We start from the raw sequence: 19,279 nt of genomic DNA, 5'->3' as shown, positions 1-19,279 counted from the left end.
AGCTACAGCTCAGACAGGCATCAGTCTTCAGGGCGGTTACATGAAAGCAGCAGCAGCAGCAGTAAGGAGAGACACAGCTCTGAGTCCCACAGGAAGACCACGGGAGGGGAGTCCAGGAAAAGACCATACTCCTCCTTCAGCAACGGCAAAGACCACCGAGATAGAGACCACTACAGACCAGACAGCAGGGACAGAGACAGACAGGACAGGTAAGAGGCTGCTTTCAGGAACAAATACTTGGTAACTGTCACATTATCTGCCTTCTGATGTCAGCCTACAAAACTCAAACCTGTTAAAGGATAAAGCTGTCATTATTTTTTGATGGTTCTTGTCAAAGAATCCCGTGAAAAGGTTATCTCAGCTGACACAGGACGAGAGGTGGGCTACACCCTCAACAGGTCGTTAGACTATCACAAAGCTGACACATGGTGTCACATAGGGTGCTTTTCATTATGATGACATGTTTCCTTGCTTCCATTATTCCTGTCTCTTCCTTGTGTCTTAGCTCCTTCCAGCGAGGATGTAAAGCACATTTCAAACCAAAAATTCGCAATGAGACGAGTTGAAACATGCAAATCCTTTCACTAAGCTGTTCTGCTATGTTCTAAAACCTGCCGGTTTTACACCAATGCAACTAGATGAAATGGTGTATCATCTCTATACAACAACTCCCAAACTTCCGTTCTGATTTCCAGCTTTTCAGGCTCATTTGGTGGCTGAATATAATTGTAGCTTCTTAAAACATGAATGAGGATAGTAATAGTGAGATACTGGCTGCAGTTGCATTTGTAGTAGTGATGAAATAGTGAAAAGCAATAACAAAAACAAAATACCACAATAATCTAAATAACCACTGGCAGGGGTTAGAGGAGCTATATGTAAGAAATATAAAGCAAATAGTCCTCCTAATATGTCACAGAGACTAAGGAATAATGTTCATATAACATACTAATCTCACCGACAACAATAGTACGGCCAGAATATTCGCATTTTAAAAAAAAAATTTATGGTCTGCAAATCACGTTTATGTTTTGAATTTGTGTTTTGGCCTGTTGCGCCACCCACCGCCGTCTACCAGTCACGCAGTCAGTAGAGTCTCAGCATCAGTTACAGTTACAACTGAGCTACAGCAGCACGGCAAGCAGCATTAGCAGTGTCCCGGTACATAGCATTAGCAGTCTCCTCGGCTGTATCCCGGCAGCAGCGTTAGCAGCAGAGAAGCCGGACTTGCTCAAATGGTCCACTGGAAAACCGAAGATCAAGGATGCAGCCCTGCCACGGCAGCCGCACGAGGGCAAACATATCAGTCTCCAGCGTGCCGCTGTCCAGCAACCTCGAATCTGTAGGGGAGGGGGGGCGGACACGACTCGCAGCAGTATTTTGAATTTGAGTGCAGTAACCGTTCTGGCCACATTCTTAAATACAGCGCCTTTAAAATTCTCCGGCACAGTTCCGGATTTACGATATGGCGAAGTTTCTGTCCGGCACAGGCAGAAGTGCTCTGCAGTGCAAGCATTTCACTCGCATTTGCCCCTAAAAAAATATACATATATGTATATATATATATATATATATATATATATGGCACACACTCAGACATATATACCTGTCTATATATATATATATACACACATCTATATATATATATATATATATATATATATATATATATATATATATATATATATATATATATATATATATATATATATATACATATATATATATATATATATACATCATAAATCATTTTCCAGTTAGCATACATATATATATATATATATATATATATATGTAAATATATAGATATATATACATATATATATATATATATACATATATATATAAATATATGTATATATATATATATATATACATATATGTATATATATATATATATATATATATATATGTATGCGAACCGGGAAAATGATTTAGGCACACGGTGTGCAAGTAAACACAACCTTCTGTTTACCATAATCGGCATCGGACGTTTTTTTATTGATAACCGATCAAATAAATGTATTTTAAAACTCGCTCCTTTGGCTCTGATACATCCGTCTCCCTCCCTGCCTGCAGTCCCCACTGCACTGGGCTTTGTAACAATGTCCCGCCTACAGCCCCCTCTGATTGGTTACACGGCACAAGTGATAGCCAATCAACACTGATGCCTGTGCATGCTTTCACATCATGTCACATTGAGACACAGAGCACAGACGGAGTGGGGGAGGTTCTGGTAAGCCAGCGGTAATTTTGAAGGTAAGGTAACAGAAACCAGACAGAAACAAAAGTTGCTATAAAAATCCTCTATGCTGAAGTTTTAAAGTCACCACCACAACATTATACTGTATGATCCATTTCAATGATGACATGCTTGCCCAGAGGTGAAATTTCGACGTATCTGCCTGTTTAATTCACATCAAGCACGATACAATTTTGCAAACAGCCTAAATGATTTAGCTTCTAAAAATAAATAGCACCAAGGCAAAAAAGAAATGTAGGAGCTGTAAGTCAAAAAGTCTGGTAACCACTGAAAGTTTAATCTTTATTTATAAACTCATTATGCTATAAAAGTTTAATCTGAAAAGTAACTACTAAAGCTATAATCTTTTTGGTTGTTTTGATAATAAACACGTTCCTTTGCAACACATACAGTACAGGCCAAAAGTTTGGACACACCTTCTCATTCAATGCGTTTTCTTTATTTTCATGACTATTTACATTGTAGATTCTCACTGAAGGCATCAAAACTATGAATGAACACATGTGGAGTTATGTACTTAACAAAAAAAGGTGAAATAACTGAAAACATGTTTTATATTCTAGTTTCTTCAAAATAGCCACCCTTTGCTCTGATTACTGCTTTGTACACTCTTGGCATTCTCTCGATGAACTTCAAGAGGTAGTCACCTGAAATGGTTTCCACTTCACAGGTGTGCCTTATCAGGGTTAATTAGTGGAATTTCTTGCTTTATCAATGGGGTTGGGACCATCAGTTGTGTTGTGCAGAAGTCAGGTTAATACACAGCCGACAGCCCTATTGGACAACTGTTAAAATTCATGTTATGGCAAGAACCAATCAGCTAACTAAAGAAAAACGAGTGGCCGTCATTACTTTAAGAAATGAAGGTCAGTCAGTCCGGAAAATTGCAAAAACTTTAAATGTGTCCCCAAGTGGAGTCGCAAAAACCATCAAGCGCTACAACGAAACTGGCACACGTGAGGACCGACCCAGGAAAGGAAGACCAAGAGTCACCTCTGCTTCTGAGGATAAGTTCATCCGAGTCACCACCTTCAGAAATCGCAAGTTAACAGCAGCTCAGATCAGAGACCAGATGAATGCCACACAGAGTTCTAGCAGCAGACCCATCTTTAGAACAACTGTTAAGAGGAGACTGCGCAAATCAGGCCTTCATGGTCAAATAGCTGCTAGGAAACCACTGCTAAGGAGAGGCAACAAGCAGAAGAGATTTGTTTGGGCCAAGAAACACAAGGAATGGACATTAGACCAGTGGAAATCTGTGCTTTGGTCTGATGAGTCCAAATTTGAGATCTTTGGTTCCAACCACCGTGTCTTTGTGAGACGCAGAAAAGGTGAACGGATGGATTCCACATGCCTGGTTCCCACTGTGAAGCATGGAGGAGGAGGAGGTGTGATGGTGTGGGGGTGTTTTGCTGGTGACACTGTTGGGGATTTATTCAAAATTGAAGGCACACTGAACCAGCATGGCTACCACAGCATCCTGCAGCGACATGCCATCCCATCCGGTTTGCGTTTAGTTGGACGATCATTTATTTTTCAACAGGACAATGACTCCAAACACACCTCCAGGCTGTGTAAGGGCTATCAAGAAGGAGAGTGATGGAGTGCTGCGGCAGATGACCTGGCCTCCACAGTCACCGGACCTGAACCCAATGGAGATGGTTTGGGGTGAGCTGGACCGCAGAGTGAAGGCAAAGGGGCTAACAAGTGCTAAACACCTCTGGGAACTCCTTCAAGACTGTTGGAAACCATTTCAGGTGACTACCTCTTGAAGTTCATCGAGAGAATGCCAAGAGTGTGCAAAGCAGTAATCAGAGCAAAGGGTGGCTATTTTGAAGAAAGTAGAATATAAAACATGTTTTCAGTTATTTCACCTTTTTTTGTTAAGTACATAACTCCACATGTGTTCATTCATAGTTTTGATGCCTTCAGTGAGAATCTACAATGTAAATAGTCATGAAAATAAAGAAAACGCATTGAATGAGAAGGTGTGTCCAAACTTTTGGCCTGTACTGTACATTTCTATTTCTTCATTTTGTGACCGCAACACCAAGCCCCCTGCTTTTTCTCGCTTTAACCCCTGCAGTGCCAATTAATCAGTCAATGAGAATGTGGTTGTGTTGGGGTGGGGACCTAAACACATAAAGCAAGCGGCAGCAGTGACTGTGAGGACCGAAACAGAGGGCTTGGTGGAGACAGAGCACCGGCTCTACGCTCCAGACAACATGTTAACTTCACACAGAAGTAGTTGGGTTTGAACCCGGAATCCTTTGGCTGTGAGGCAACAGTAATCCATTATCAATCAGTACGTTTACATGCATAGTTTAATTCCACTTTTAATCGGAATGAAAGGCCATTCTGATTAAAAGTGGTCATTCCGATTGAAAATTAAATCCGATTAAAGGGGGTGGTTTATTCCATTTGTCATTCCGAATGAAAGAATTTTGTGTGGATGTATACACTCATTCCTCTTTAAATTCATTCTGGTCTTTCTGCGCATGCTCGTTTCCTGGCACGATGACGTATATAGCGCGCATAGCAACGGGCTGCATAGCAACAGGCTGAGATAGAGCAGTCGGACTTGTTGCACTCACCGGTTTCCAGTCGCCACAGCAGGGTCTTCTATCTCCCTTCTTCGACCTTCTACCTCCCTTCTCCTCCTCAACAGATGAAGCATTAGCAGAACAAGGTTGTTGTCGTACTGCTGCTTCAAGAATATAAGCAAAACACGCCCGAAAAACACGCTAAGAACGGCATCGTCAAACATCTTGTTATCCGGAGCGAGGACTACAGTGTTTTCTTCCGGTAAACGTAAACACGTAACATCCGCGCCGCCCCCTATCCAATCAGAAACCTTCCCTGCTCCAAACCTTGCGCAGACCTGAATAAAGGCGATTGAACTGATCTCCCATGTAAACCCTCATTCGGAATGAATATTTCCCATGTAAACTACCTGGAAACACTTTAATTCCGAATGATTTCATTCAGATTCATTTCATTCCGAATGAGAAGCCATCATGTAACCGTAGCCATTGTCAGGAAAAGGGGTGGACATCTCCTGTTGTTTATTGAACGCTAGAAGGACACTTTATAAACTTTTGGTGGAACTTAGATCTGATTGTGGTTGATGGGGGTGCAGCCTCCACCCTAGTCATGCAGCGACCTACATCATTGACCATAGCTAAAGAGGGCTGTGTTAAAACAAGTAAAAATTAGCTTATCAGTGGGTGCAGGTCCAGAGAAAGCAGGTCCCTTCTGCTGTGTGGCTGTCTCAGTGTACTGTTCTTCATTTTAACACAATTTACATTATAGTGCTATGGCACTATTAGTGCTAGAGCTGAAGTCCTTGATTCCCTGACTGAGTGAATGTTGCCACTTACTGTTTCAAATTAAAAGTCCTTGTTTCAATATAAGAGCCATCTCTTGTTTAATACACAGTCTAGCATTATACTAGGTTTTCACCTAGTTTTGTTTTTATGTTGTATGAATCACTCAGTATATTTTCATGCACAGCTAAATGGAGCTACAGTTATAGCTCGGCATGGTCATTTAATTGGACTACTGTCCTTGTCCCAGTATACAAGCATGGGAGGGGAATCCATTTATTGACCGACTCCGCTATGATAGGTGGCAGTATGCTCCCTTTCAGGTTGTTGGTATTGGACCTTTTTCCGGTTGACTTGTTACATCACAAACAATCAACAAACAAGTTAGCTAGCTAACTGGTACCATGGTGGATAATTTTACAGCTCTGCACATTTTGTACGTGCTGTATTACTGGCTTCTTCTTGTGTTACACATTTGGTGCTATCGACTTCTAGGTCAAAGCTTGGAGCAGAAACTGTGGAGCATGCGGCAATTGCCAAGGCCAGTTTGGGTCTGATTGACCATATACATGCAGGAATAATTCAACTCCCAATCACAATACCTATGTGTTAGTCCAACTTTGAAATTAGATTGAGTACAATTTCAGTCAGACTAGGATGTTTACATGTATTTTAAGTCGGTTTTAGTCGGACAAAATACATCCATTTTGTCTAATGTCATGTGCGAAAGTACGCTGTTAAAAAAATTAAGGGAACACTAAAATCAGAGATCAGATCTTGATTAATAAATTATTCAAGTTTAAAATCTTGCTGATGTACATTGCATAATTTATTCATAACCAATTGATGTAAAAACAGCCAGCGGAAACCAAAATCATCAACCCACAGAGGACTCAATTCAAAATCACACCAAAAATCAAAGTGAAAAATTGAAATCACAGGCTGATTAAACTTGGGTGAATTTTATCATGGCATCTCATAATCAGTCAATCAATCAATCAGTCAATCAGTTTTATTTATGAAGCTCAATATCACAAACCATAATTTGCCTCAGAGGGCTTTACAGCATACAACATCCCTCTGTCCTTTGGACCCTCACAGCGGATAAGGAAAAACTCCTTTAATGGGGAAAAAATGGTAGAAACCTCAGGAAGAGCAGCTGAGAAGGGATCCCTCTTCCAGGAAGGACAGATGTGCAATAGATGTCATACAGAACAGATCAACATAATAAATTTGCAGTAATACATATGACAAAATGATACTTAAAGACAGACAGAGAGAGAAATGGAGACAGAGCTGGAGAGAGATGCAGGGCAGACAGTAATAAGAGAGAGACAGACAGACACTCCCTCCCTCCCTCCTTCCTTCTCCCCCTCATATTTTGATCAAATCGTGCAGCACTAGTTTCCACTGCGAAAACTTGTGGATGGTATCGATGGAACTCTTCCTAACTGTTACCATTTATGGTCACCCTTCTGTGCTGGTACCTAGCATACAGATCTGGTACTAAAAGGTGGAGCTGTGAACACTGCAGTGTGTTGACTGGTCAGCAGTGGACGGTCACTCTGCTCAGGGCTGAGCTGTGGCTGGTTATGAGGCAGAAGCCACTGTTCATATTGTGGGGAGTTTAATTAGTAAACTGTAAATATGCAATGAAAGAATGTTTTGTTGCCTCTTGCAGAAGCTGGAGTGGGAGAAAAAATATAACTCAATCAACACACATTAAATATTCTATATTACAACCAGTGTTGGGCAGTAACACGTTATTAGTAACGTTATTGGTAACGCGTTACAGTAACACTGTTAGTTTTGGCAGTAACTAATACTTTAACGCGTTAGTTTTTAAATTCAGTAACTCAATTACCGTTACCAAACGGTGCATTACTCCGTTATTTTTGACCAGGTTTTAAAACGGCGCGCAGCATGCAGTATTTCTTCACAGCTCTTCAAATGTTCTCTTTAGCTCATTTTCCATATTTGTATCCAAGTACGACAGCGAGTGACTCCACTGTAGAAGAAGACAGTAACTAAAAAGTTACTTTTCCCAGTAACTTATTACTTTTTTGTTTAAGTAACTGAGTTACTAACTGAGTTACTTTTTAATGAAGTAACTAGTAACGGTAACTAGTTACTGTTTTTCAGTAACTAGCACAACACTGATTACAACTTTGACCATTATTTTAGTTTTTATATGACATACACTTTTAGTAATGAGTGGATCTGCAAGTCTGCGAGTTTATATGTATTCATTTTGACCGGGTTATGTGAACTGCATATATTCTGCAGGGTTCCTACGCAAGTATGGAAAGTATGGAAAAGTATGGAAAACGAAAAATAAAGTATGGAAAAATATTTATGTTTCCAGACTATTACCACTGTTCTAAAATACTGTTTTCTAAAATAGAAAATTAGGTATTTCCAAAAATAATTTAATCAGTCTGGATCATGTTTTATGCCGGGCCAAGCACAGTTTGTGTGAGAGCAAACGTCTCAGAAAACATACTGCCCCTTTTACCTGATTGAAAAGTGGTATGTCCAGTCCGCTGCCCCATGACCCTCCTCCAGCCCCCCAGGTATCAAGTTTCACTTTAACACTGCACCTTCGACAAGAAGACGAGTTTCATGTGGTTCACAATGGGTAGATGCAAGTTTTTGGATGGATGGCTTGACAATACTGTATATAAATACTGGTTTGCCAAGGATTCCAAATTCACACACAGAGCTAGATGCGAGCTTTGTGTGAAATCGTTTGACATCGCCAACATGGGGGAGAAGGCGATTCTGAGCCACATGAAAGGAAAAAACACTGACGTCTCGTTACTGCATCGCTTGCACCCAGAGTCCCAACCTTTTTGCCTCAGCCCAGACATTGAACTTACCTGAGTTTTTATTTGCATGCCATTATGGTACTTGGCTACAATCGCCTATTAAGAATAATTAAATATGATGTGAAATATGATACACTGATATATATACTCAGATGTCACATATTCTCTGGGGGGAAAAAAACAAAAAATGCAGAGAAGTCTGGAAATTAGGGTATGGAAAAGTATGGAATTTTGAAATTTCATATGTGTAGGAACCCTGATTCTAATCCTCGCTCGGAGAAAAGAAAACGGTCGCGTAGCGTTGGGCCAATGCAACACTAAACCCCCGAGCTTGGATCTGCTATGCTGAATGCTAGGGTCTAGGTACCATGTCTGATGGATACTTTAGGTTCCAAAGGTACCATACCGAAAATGTTTGGTGGAAACGGGGCTTTAGACTCATATATTCATCATGACACAGCCAGGTTTCAGTGAGGCTAAATCAAAATGATTATCTAACATTAATTATTTTACTAACACTGCTTTAGATGACAGAGACCTGATATTTAACATTACCACATTTAATTATCTTGACATGAAGATCTGTGCAACCCTCCAAGGATATGTCTCCCCAGACCATCACTGACCCACTGCCAAACCACTAATTCTGGATGATGTTACAGGCAACATAGTGTACACAAAGTTGTCTCCAGACACTCTCATTCCTGTCACATGTGCTCAGTGTGAACTTGCTGTCAGCTGTGAAGAAAACGGGGCGCCAGTGGTGGACCTGCCAATTCTGGTGTTCTCTGGTGAATGCCAATCCAGCTGCATGGTGCTGAGCTGTGAGCACAGGTCCCACTAGAGGACATTGGGCCCTCATGCCACTCTCATGGAGTCTGTTTTTGACAGTTTGGTCAGAAACATGCACAGCAGTAGCCTGCTGGAGGTCATTTTGTAGGGCTCTGGCAGTGGTCCTCCTGTTCCTCCTCGTACAAAGAAGCATATACCGATCCTGCAGCAGGGATGATGCCCTTCTACGGCCCTGTCCAGCTCTCCTTGTGTAACGGTCAGTCTCCTGGTATCTCCTCCATGCTCTTTAGGCTGTGCTGGGAGACACAGCAAACCTGCTTGCGAGCGCACATATGACTGTGCCATCTTGGAGGAGCTGGACTACCTGTGCAACCTGATTGGGCTGTAGGTACTGCATCATGCTAACAGTCATGACAAGGACACTAGCAGAACACAAAACTAGAGAAGAATCAGTCAGGAAGGACAAGGCAAGAGCAACTGTCCATTTCTTTTTCGGGGGGTTGTCTTGCTTTTGCATCTCCATTGCACCTGTTGTCACTTTCATTTTCACTAAAGCAGGTGAAAGAAAATCACAATCACTTGTGCTTTCTATTAACTGTTCCCTTAATTTTTTTGAGTTGTGTATTTTGAGTATTTCAGAAATACAGAATCACTCCATTCTAAAGTATCTTCATTCCAATTCAATAAAATTGATTGTTTTGTTTTTTTAATTTGATTTTTTTTTTTTTTTTTTACCAAAAGCAATCGAAATACATAATACGTGGTGGCTCCATACAAAAAGTTGAGGTGATGTCAACGTGTACCTCAGAATGTCAGGTTTACTTTGAGGAGAATGAATGGCTTAAGAATTAAAAATCACTTCCAATGAGAGTTTTTACAGTTAGTTTGATGTTCACTTCCAGATTTCTCTATTTCTTATTTATTTATTTATTTATTTATCACATTAACTCTTTCAGCTTTTTCCTGTTCCAAACTATCGTTATTATATCAAGCGACCTCCAGTCTAGCTCAGTGGTTCCCAACTGGTCCAGCCATGGGGTCCAGATTTCTCGTTAGTCATTAGTCCAAGGCCCACACAGTTAAATACATTCAGCATCATACTTGCGTTTGGCCATGTCGTCAAGCTAGTTTGCTCTCTCTGTCAAGTTGCTGTCTGTTATTAACGCGCTGTACAGCAGGAAATGGCACTTCAAAATAAAAGCTCTGTGACTTAAAAACTCTCTGTACTTCAAAATAAAGTGTGTGGGTTTTTTTTACACACTTGACATGTTTTTGCAGTAACAAGCTATAAAAACAAATACATCTTATCAGAACCAACTTATTAGCGAACAGCCTAGTATCTTTAATGGTCCTGTTGTAATCAGTGCTTAATTTGTAAAATTAGAAGTAGGGGAACACTTTGGGCCTCTGAGAGAGCAGTGTTCCCCCACTCCCAAAAGTGGGGGAACACTTTTCTAAGCGGCACCCGAGCCGCCTCACTGCGCAACTCCGAATGGAATGGTTGTGACATCTTGTGTTGTCACGGTACCAATATTGGGACCCACGGTACGATACCAGTGAAAGTATCACAGTTCTGAGTAGTATCACGATACCACAGCAAAAATGAGGCAGGTGTGCCTTTTGTCATTTATAAAAAGATAAATCACTTTTCTATAATACATCACTGATATTTGACTATTTGACCACCGTATTCCTGTCTGTGACCCCCGTTCAACCCACAACCGGCGGGATTCGCCTTTCGTTTCTGCTGCTGGTTGAAATCTGTACTCGCACAGAGTGCTGAATGATTTATTTTGCTTGCACAAAACTATTTTTAGTCGCAAATGCAAGTAAAATGCTTGCACGTAGAGTTCTGTGGAAAACAAATCACTGCCGACAAGTAAAAAGTCATAAATAATAACTTTCACTGCTCAAAGATATTCACGTCTGGAAAACAAACCACTACAGCAGCATATTGAGTGCCAGGTGGCCAGCGTGCGCCGTTATCGATCAGCGCGCGCCGTTATTGGACGGCACATGGACACTCACCCTCTTGCGATTGGACTTTGAACTTATCCCACAGTAGTGGTACATAAGGCATCGTAGTACTACGGTACTCGACTCTGCAACACTAGTGACATCAGCCAATACTGTATGTAGTTTTTAGATGTGAAAAGTTCTAGACCCATGCAAATTAGTTCCAGAACGCACCAGGGCCTTTTCTGAAAAGATCCTGGTATGTGTTCCAGTACGTTCCGGCTCAAATTAAGCACTGGTTGTAATTAAACTGGTGAAACCAGGGCATGTAACAAATGCACTAATGTATACAATTAATATATGTCAATATAGATTTTTAGTTCATATTGTCTATCCCTATTTCAGTTATTTGACGGTATTAGGTAGGTGTTATTTGTTATTTTGGTGAGTTACCTACTCTCTGTCTGCTGTCATTCAGAATACAACAAAAAGGTCATATAACATAAAATATCAAGATGGTACAGAGTATGTGTACATTAGCATTGCAAGTATATTGTTGTTGTGTAAAGCAGGATTTATACTAATGCATTGAATCGACACCCTACGCTGTAGCCTACGCTGTAGCCTATGTCGTAGCCTGGCGTGCAACTCCCCAGAAATGTAATTACACGTTGTGGCGATGTAGACCCCCTGTTTTTTTATAAGCCAAAAACCATTTCCCTCAGTAGAACCAAAGCTTTTATTCACTTAGATTTCACAGATAAGAAACAACAAATTGTGAAGACAGTAAAGCCCCCATAAAATAGCATTTTTAGCATCTTGTGTATGATTATCCTGGCCTCCAGGAAATCTCCACGAGTCACTAGGCTAATTTGTACATTGTAAAAAGCCATAGGCTTGTGCTAAAAAAATTAGCATGTTGTATTTGTGGGGAAAATGTGTCTGTGAATGCTGTGAGTTATAGTGAAGCTGATTTGTGTGCTTGTGTTTAAAATTGTCTCTATTAAGCCATATTTTATGTGTTTTGAATCAACTAAACTTAACAGCACTTAACAGAAACCCCGCCGCCAACTAGAGTTTTAGAGGTGTAACTGCAGAGTGACACAGCCACACCACTGCACAAGTATAAATGCTCACAACGGCATAGGCCACGTGTGTAGGCTGCAGTGTAGGCTCTGCATAGAGCTAACGCACAAGTGTACATCCGCCTTGAATGTCATTTTTGCCTTGCTGCTCAGTAATGTCAATGCTGTGTGTGTGTGTGTGTGTGTGTGTGTGTGTGAGAACAGATACTACAATGACAGTAAGCACAGGAAGCTGGAAGAGTTCCGCTCTAGCAGAGACCATCGGCTGGACATAAAGGATCACTCCCATTCAGACCACCGCTCTTCCTACCGCTACCACTCAGACTGGCAGACGGAGCAGCGAGCCTCAGCCAGCGGGCCCCGCTCTCCCCGAGACCAGCGCTCACCCTACGACTCTCGCTCACCCATGGGACACCGCTCCCCTTTTGACTACTCGTCAGACCACAAGAGCACACCAGAGCAGATCTGGAGCAGCCGCAAGACATAACAGGAGCTGCCAGGGTCTGCTAGTAGCAGCCATAGACTCAGCAACACAGCAAATGCCTTACAGGGACTGTGGACTCCAAGTGGAAGCTGTTTGAAGCACTGTGCATCAGTCAGTTCAGCATGGCTGTCATCTCCTCGCTTCAGCTGCAGCTCATCTCGGGAACCTGGGAGATGAACGCCAGGGAGCGTCTCAAACCAGGCAGCAGATTTAAAAAAATAAAAAATAAAAGCATATTTTTGTATTAAAGAGTTTAAAGCTGCATTGTTCAACAGCATGCAGCACTTTTTTTTTTATTTTTATAAACTTTTTTTTTTTATACTCTGGAAACTGACACAATTGACCCTGAGTGCTGCCTCATATTCCCACCAACCAATGACACTGGATCCTGTATATGACTGTTCTCTATGTTTGTCTGTCTGGCTCTGTCTCTCTATCATGCTTAATGTGATTATCTACCTTATTTAAGTGTTAACTCGATGAGAAGTCAGTTGTGACATGAATCACATTGCAGGTTGATGTAAAGGTGTCTGGTTGAATCCAGTCTGGGCTCAGGCTCACCACCTGAAGTACCTCATTTACAGCATTTCTCATTTCCTCAGCAGGTTTTCTTTTTTCCACCAGGAGTGAATTATTTAATAACATATCTTAGATATAACCTGTTTTTGTGTTTTTGGAGAGCGAATCATGTTTTTTTTTCTTAAGTAATACTGTTGTAAATTTTGTAAAATAGTAAATCAATGGTCTTTTTCCTCAGGCTTTTTTGGATTTATTATGATTCTACTTTTCCCCATCAACTCAGGCTTTTTTGTCGTTCTGCGAGTGAGTTTCTGTATAATAGTTCTTTCATGATAATGCTTTCAGAATGTAACTTTTGGTAAAGGGAAAGTTCGTAATAGTTTTATTCACTAGTGCTTAGTTGTTTTGCCTCAGTGTGTCAAAATCAGTAAGTTGGAAGGAACTGACTTGAAATTACAGTCTGAAAAAAGACGGTTGTCTTTCAATAGAAGCACCTGTTAGATCTTAAATAAATTCAACTTTTTACATATTGTTTTCTTTACCTTTCAGTTTTATTTTCTATGTAGGCAATAATAATGTCAATGTTTCTATGCAGCCAAGTATATTTGTGGTGAACCACCCAACTGAATGAAGTCACTGTTACGGTTCACACTGTTGTACATAAATTTCCTCTATATTTCAAAATGAATTTACACTGAAAGTGCATGAATTTTTATGAACTGTTTTATATAGTTGTTTATGAAGCCATTAAAATCAATCACTGTACTCACTCCTACCAACTCTCTTCAAGAAAGTGTCTTGTTTTTGATTCTGACAGAAATATTTTGGAGGACGGTACACAGGTACACTCATCAGGAGCAAAAGCTTTGTGGCTTCAGTGGTGGATCCGTACAACAGTGGTTCCTAACTGGTCCAGATTTCTCCTCAGTCATTAGTTCAGGTCCACACAGTTTAATACATTTAGCATCATACTTGGGTTTGGCGATTTCGTCGAGCTAGTTTGCTGTCTCTGTTAAGTAGCTGTCCGTTGTTAATTCACTGTACAGCAGGAAACAGCACTTGAAAATAAAAGCTCTGTGGCGTAAACTCTCTGTACTTTTTTTTTTTTTTTTAACAAACTTGACACATACGTGAGTCACTTAAGCCACGTTTCCATCAAATACTTTCAGTATGGTACCTTTAGAACTAAATCTGATCTGAAATGGTACCTCGACCCTAGATCCATTAAGCGTTTCCACTGTAAACAGTTCTCTTAAATGTGGGTGGGGTTGTTGTCACTTACTGCTCCACCCAGCACTCGCTGTATTTCCTCTTCACTGGTGGCACAGATTGAAGTCTGCACCCCATTTATTGTCCACAGAATGAAGTTACACACCAACATTTTCAGAACAAAATAGAACAGGCTGCAGTGAGAGTCTCTCGAGGAGATATTTAAAATTAGCGGGTTTGTGCATTTAGTTCATCTCAGGCAAGCACAGGGGTTTAGTGTTGCTGTAGCTCACAGAAGCGATGCTACATAACGCTTTTTTTGGTCTGCAAGTGAGGATTAGAATATTTGCAGTTCATGTAATATGGTTGAAATTTATATATATTTTGCAAAGCTTGAAGATCCATTCATTGTTAAAAGTGTATGTCATCCAAGTGAATTTGTCATTTTGAAATTTAAGGTGTATTGATGGATTCACATTGTCAACTCATGCATTGAGTAACCCCCAAATTCCACATACTCTGTCAGCGGCATGCAGCGCAGCACCGTGGATCTGAAGCAACCAACGACATGTACCCTGGCCGACTGGATGCGTTTCTGCGTTGCGCTGCACTACGCTCCACTATGCTCCACTGATGGAGTATGTGGAAATTGGACTTAACATTACAAGTAAACGTTTCACCTTAAAAGCTGCTGGCAGTCAGCAACTACTCTTCCAGTGAATTAAGATATTTTTTTCTCAGTCCACAGCTGCTGTTAGAGGCAGCAAAACATCCTTTCATTTTATAGTTACAGTTCACTAATATATGTAAGACATATATGTAAGATGAAATGAACAGTGGTTACATAAGCCTCAAAACCAGCAAGAGCTCATCCCTGAGCAAGAGTGACCGTCTTCTATTGACTAATCAATGGACTGCAGTGTTTCTAGCTTCACCTTTTAGTACCAGATCTGTGCTCTGGGTACCCCAACAGAGGGGTGACCAAAAATGGGGATGGTAAGGAATGGTTCTATTGGTACTGTCCACAATGGAAAAAACGCGTACCAAACTGAACTGAACTGAATCGGACTGCTTGGTGGAAACAGGGCTTAAGGTTCCATTCAGAATAGACCTGTGATCCACTTTTGGACTGTGATCCACCAGTTGGGAACCACTGCCCAACAGGGTTGTCTAAACAAGGCACAGCAGAAATGCTCATTATCTATTGTAAAACAAGAAAATCATCATTCCATCTATGCAGATGATGCCTCTGTCCTTCCTCTGCTGAACTAATACATACAGGTTACTGATATTGATGTCTGTCTACTCCATATCCACTATATGTGGTACTGACCTAAAACTCCTGTATGGAGTGCACCTGCACTTGAATGAAAATGAAAATATGTGATAAGCTGCACTGATTTCTGAAAATGAACGTGTAGGCAACATTTCTGTTTGCAAAGTGATGACAGTAGCAATATTTTGCACCTAAGGATTTACACAAACAGCTTGTTGATAGAGACGTCTGAGAGTAATAGAGTTCAATGGAACGTCAGTGAAATCCATTTTGCATCACTCGATTAACTAAAGATGATTGTACTGTATCTTAGAAATCTGAGTGAAAGTGACAGGAAATGTGAGAAAATTAGGAATAATTTTCAGACACTGTTTTGAAAACATTAATTCATTCATTTTCTATATTAGGGGTTGCGGGGAGGTTGGAAGCTATCCCAGCTGACATTGGGCAAGAGACGGGATACACCCTGGACAGGTCGCCAGACTATCACAGGGCTGACACATAGAGACAGACAACCATTCATACTTTAATTCACACCTACTCTAATTTAGAGCCGCCAGTTAACCTGCATGTCTTTGGACTGTGGGAGGAAGCTGGAGTACCTGGAGAAAACCCATACAGACACAAGGAGAATATGCAAACTCTGCACAGAAGGGCTCCCCCACCCTGGAGTCCGAACCCCCTACTCTGGGTTTGAACTAGAAACCCTTTTGCTGTGAGGCGACAATGCTAACCACTGCACCTCTGTGCCACCCTGTCTTGAAAACACTTTTTTCCATTTGCAGATGGTGCCAAAGCAAGTGAGAAAAACTGCAATGTGCTTCAATTCAATTCAATTCAATTTTATTTATAAAGAACAATATCACAAATCACAATTTGCCTCTGAGTGCTTTACAGCATATGACATCCCTCTGTCCTTTGGACCCTCACAGCGGATAAGGATGTCCCCCCCCCCCAAAAAAACAATGGTAGAAACCTCAAGAAGACTGACAAGAAAACTGAGGAGGGATCCCTCTTCCAGGATGGACAGACGTGCAATAGATGTCATACTGAACAGATCAACACAAGAAATTAGCAGTATTCCATATGACAAAATGACACATAAAGAGAGACAGAGAGAGATGCAGGACAGACGGTAATGACAGTAGCTTACAACATTAATTTAAGTAATAATATTATAATAACAATTACGGCTATTGTGGTACAATATGTTGTAAGGATATGTTAATATATGATAGTATATGTATGTGACAATAATCATATGTGTATAATAACAGTAGAAGTATGACTAATAATAACAGCAGCAGCAGTAGGAAGCATCTGGCAGGACCACAGCAGCAGCACAACCACGTCACACGATCCAGGCACAGCTGTGATACGAGGTAACCTGCCAGAGAGTGGAGCACAAAGGCTCTGGAGAAGAAGCTGAGTTGGTGACATGCGGTAGAGCCGAGTCAGTGAGATGCAGTAACAGGACATGAATGTTAGCAAAGGAGAGAGAGAGAAGGTACTTGGTGTATTATAGGAGGTCCCCCGACTGACTAGGCTTATGTCAGCCTAACTAGGGGCTGGTCCAAAACAAGCCTGAGCCAGCCCTAACTATAAGCTTTATCAAAAAAGCTGTTAAATCACGCTTCATTACCGTTCACCGACATATTGTCCGTCATTCAAATGAATCCATGCGGAAAACTTGACGGCCAGAGGTTCCAGGGGAAGCATAACAATGACCACTCACAGCAGCCGTCATCTCCCCACAATGCGTTCTGCTGACTCTGATTGGCTTACAGTGCCGACAATCCCTGTTGACTCCCTGGCTACCGCGTTTATCTCATTATTAGACATTGGCTTCAGTCAGGGTGTACATGAACCCACTCACTGTTTTAACCATATCCTCGATCTAGTTCTGACGTATGGAATTGAAATTGATAACCTAACAGTCTTTCCACAGAATCCCTCGCTATCGGATCATTATTTGATTACTTTTGATTTCTTTTTACTTGATTACATGCCACTCAGCAACAGTTACTAGATGTTTATCAGATAGGGCTGTCGCAAAATTTAAGGAAATGATTCCTCCGTTGTTAAATTCAATACCAAGTCCTTCAGTAACAGAGGTTTCCCATGCCGACTTTAACCTCTCCCAAATTGATCATTTTGTTGATAGCACCATAGGCTCGCTGCGAACAACACTCAACTCTGTAGCTCCTCTTAAAAAGAAGTAAACAAAGCAAAGAAAGTTCGCTCCTTGGTATAACTCTCAAACCCGTAAGATAAAACAAATATCGCAAAAATCTGAAAGGAATTGGCGATTAACCAAACTGGAAGAATCTCGTTTAATCTGGGCAGACAGTCTCAAAACGTATAAGAGGGGCCTCCACAATGCCAGAGCAAACTATTACTCAGCTTTAATAGAAGACAATAAGAACAACCCCAGGTTTCTTTTGAGCACTGTAGCCAGGCTGACTTAGAGTCAAAGCTCTATTGAGCCTTATATTCCTTTAGCCCAGGGGTCTCAAACTCAAATGAGCTGGGGGCCACTGCTGGCATTGTCATCTCAGTGGGGGGCCACTTCAGTGTTTGAGACGAGTATCAAAAAAATAAAAAACTCACAAATATTTCTGAAAACGGAGTTTCTTTTCAAATACTGTATTGCAAAACTATTAAATTCACAGTAAGTGCAAATGTTTGTGGCCTCATTCTTAAATAACTTATGAAAGCATTTCATGAACTGACAGCACTTCTGTTCATATTGTCTTCATATTAAATAACAACACAAAAATAACTCTAACTTTGTATGCACATTTTAACAGTTAGTGCAATTTTTTAGCTTGAATAACCTATTTTAACATTTCACTCAACAGAAACTTTGCTTCTGAGTCCACTTGTGCTTTATTTCTTGCCAGATACCTGGCAGCGCTTCTGTCCACATAGCTGAGCTGTATTTACTCTGATGGATGTTGCAGTTGAAACTCTGAGTACAGCTTCAAGATGAGCATCTGTAAGCCTTGTCCTGTACTTGCTTTTGTTTTTGCACCGTCAGTTGTAATGCCCACCAGTCTGTTCCACGGCAGACCAATCCGCTCCATCGCATCACACAGTTTCTGAAATATATCTTGCGCTTTAGTGTGGCCATGCATCGGACACACACTCAGCAACTCTTCTGTCACCTCAAACTTGTCATCCACACCCCTGATGAAAATTGCAAGCTGAGCATTGTCAGTTGCATCAGTGCTCTCATCAAGCGCCACAGAGAATGCAGTGAAACATTTTGCTTTCTCCCGTAACTGTTCATAGATATTATTAGAAAGTCCATCAATCCGCTCTGCCAAAGTGTTTGCCGACAGCGAAATGTTGTTAAACAGGCTTTTCTTTTCGGGACACAGAATATCAGCAACTCGTAGCATGCAGTCCTTCAGAAACGGCCCCTCAGTAAATGGCTTTCCTGCCTTGGCGATTAATTCGCTGACCACATAACTTGCCTGGACTGCAGCATCGCTGTCCTTTGCAGCTTTGGTGAAAAGTTCTTGCTGGGATAACAGTC

General features: G+C 41.1%; 1 protein-coding gene across 1 annotated transcript in view; it reads left to right on the top strand.

The window, feature by feature from the left end:
• chd1 (chromodomain helicase DNA binding protein 1) overlaps window positions 1–14,028 on the top strand; it is a 54,474-nt gene extending 40,446 nt beyond the window's left edge. Inside the window, exons 35-36 of the mRNA XM_049603982.1 lie at window positions 1–209; window positions 12,455–14,028. The exon at window positions 1–209 is cut by the window's left edge and continues 50 nt beyond it. Coding sequence (XP_049459939.1) covers window positions 1–209; window positions 12,455–12,737 — 492 coding nt within the window. The 3' untranslated portion in view covers window positions 12,738–14,028. The remainder of the gene's footprint in view (window positions 210–12,454) is intronic.
• The last annotated feature ends 5,251 nt before the right edge of the window (window positions 14,029–19,279 follow it).

The sequence above is a fragment of the Epinephelus fuscoguttatus genome, linkage group LG18 (genome assembly GCF_011397635.1).
Source record: "Epinephelus fuscoguttatus linkage group LG18, E.fuscoguttatus.final_Chr_v1".
In the NCBI taxonomy this organism is placed as follows: domain Eukaryota; kingdom Metazoa; phylum Chordata; class Actinopteri; order Perciformes; family Serranidae; genus Epinephelus; species Epinephelus fuscoguttatus.
Note: the sequence above shows the minus strand (reverse complement) of the source record. Positions and strands in the feature narration are given on the sequence as shown.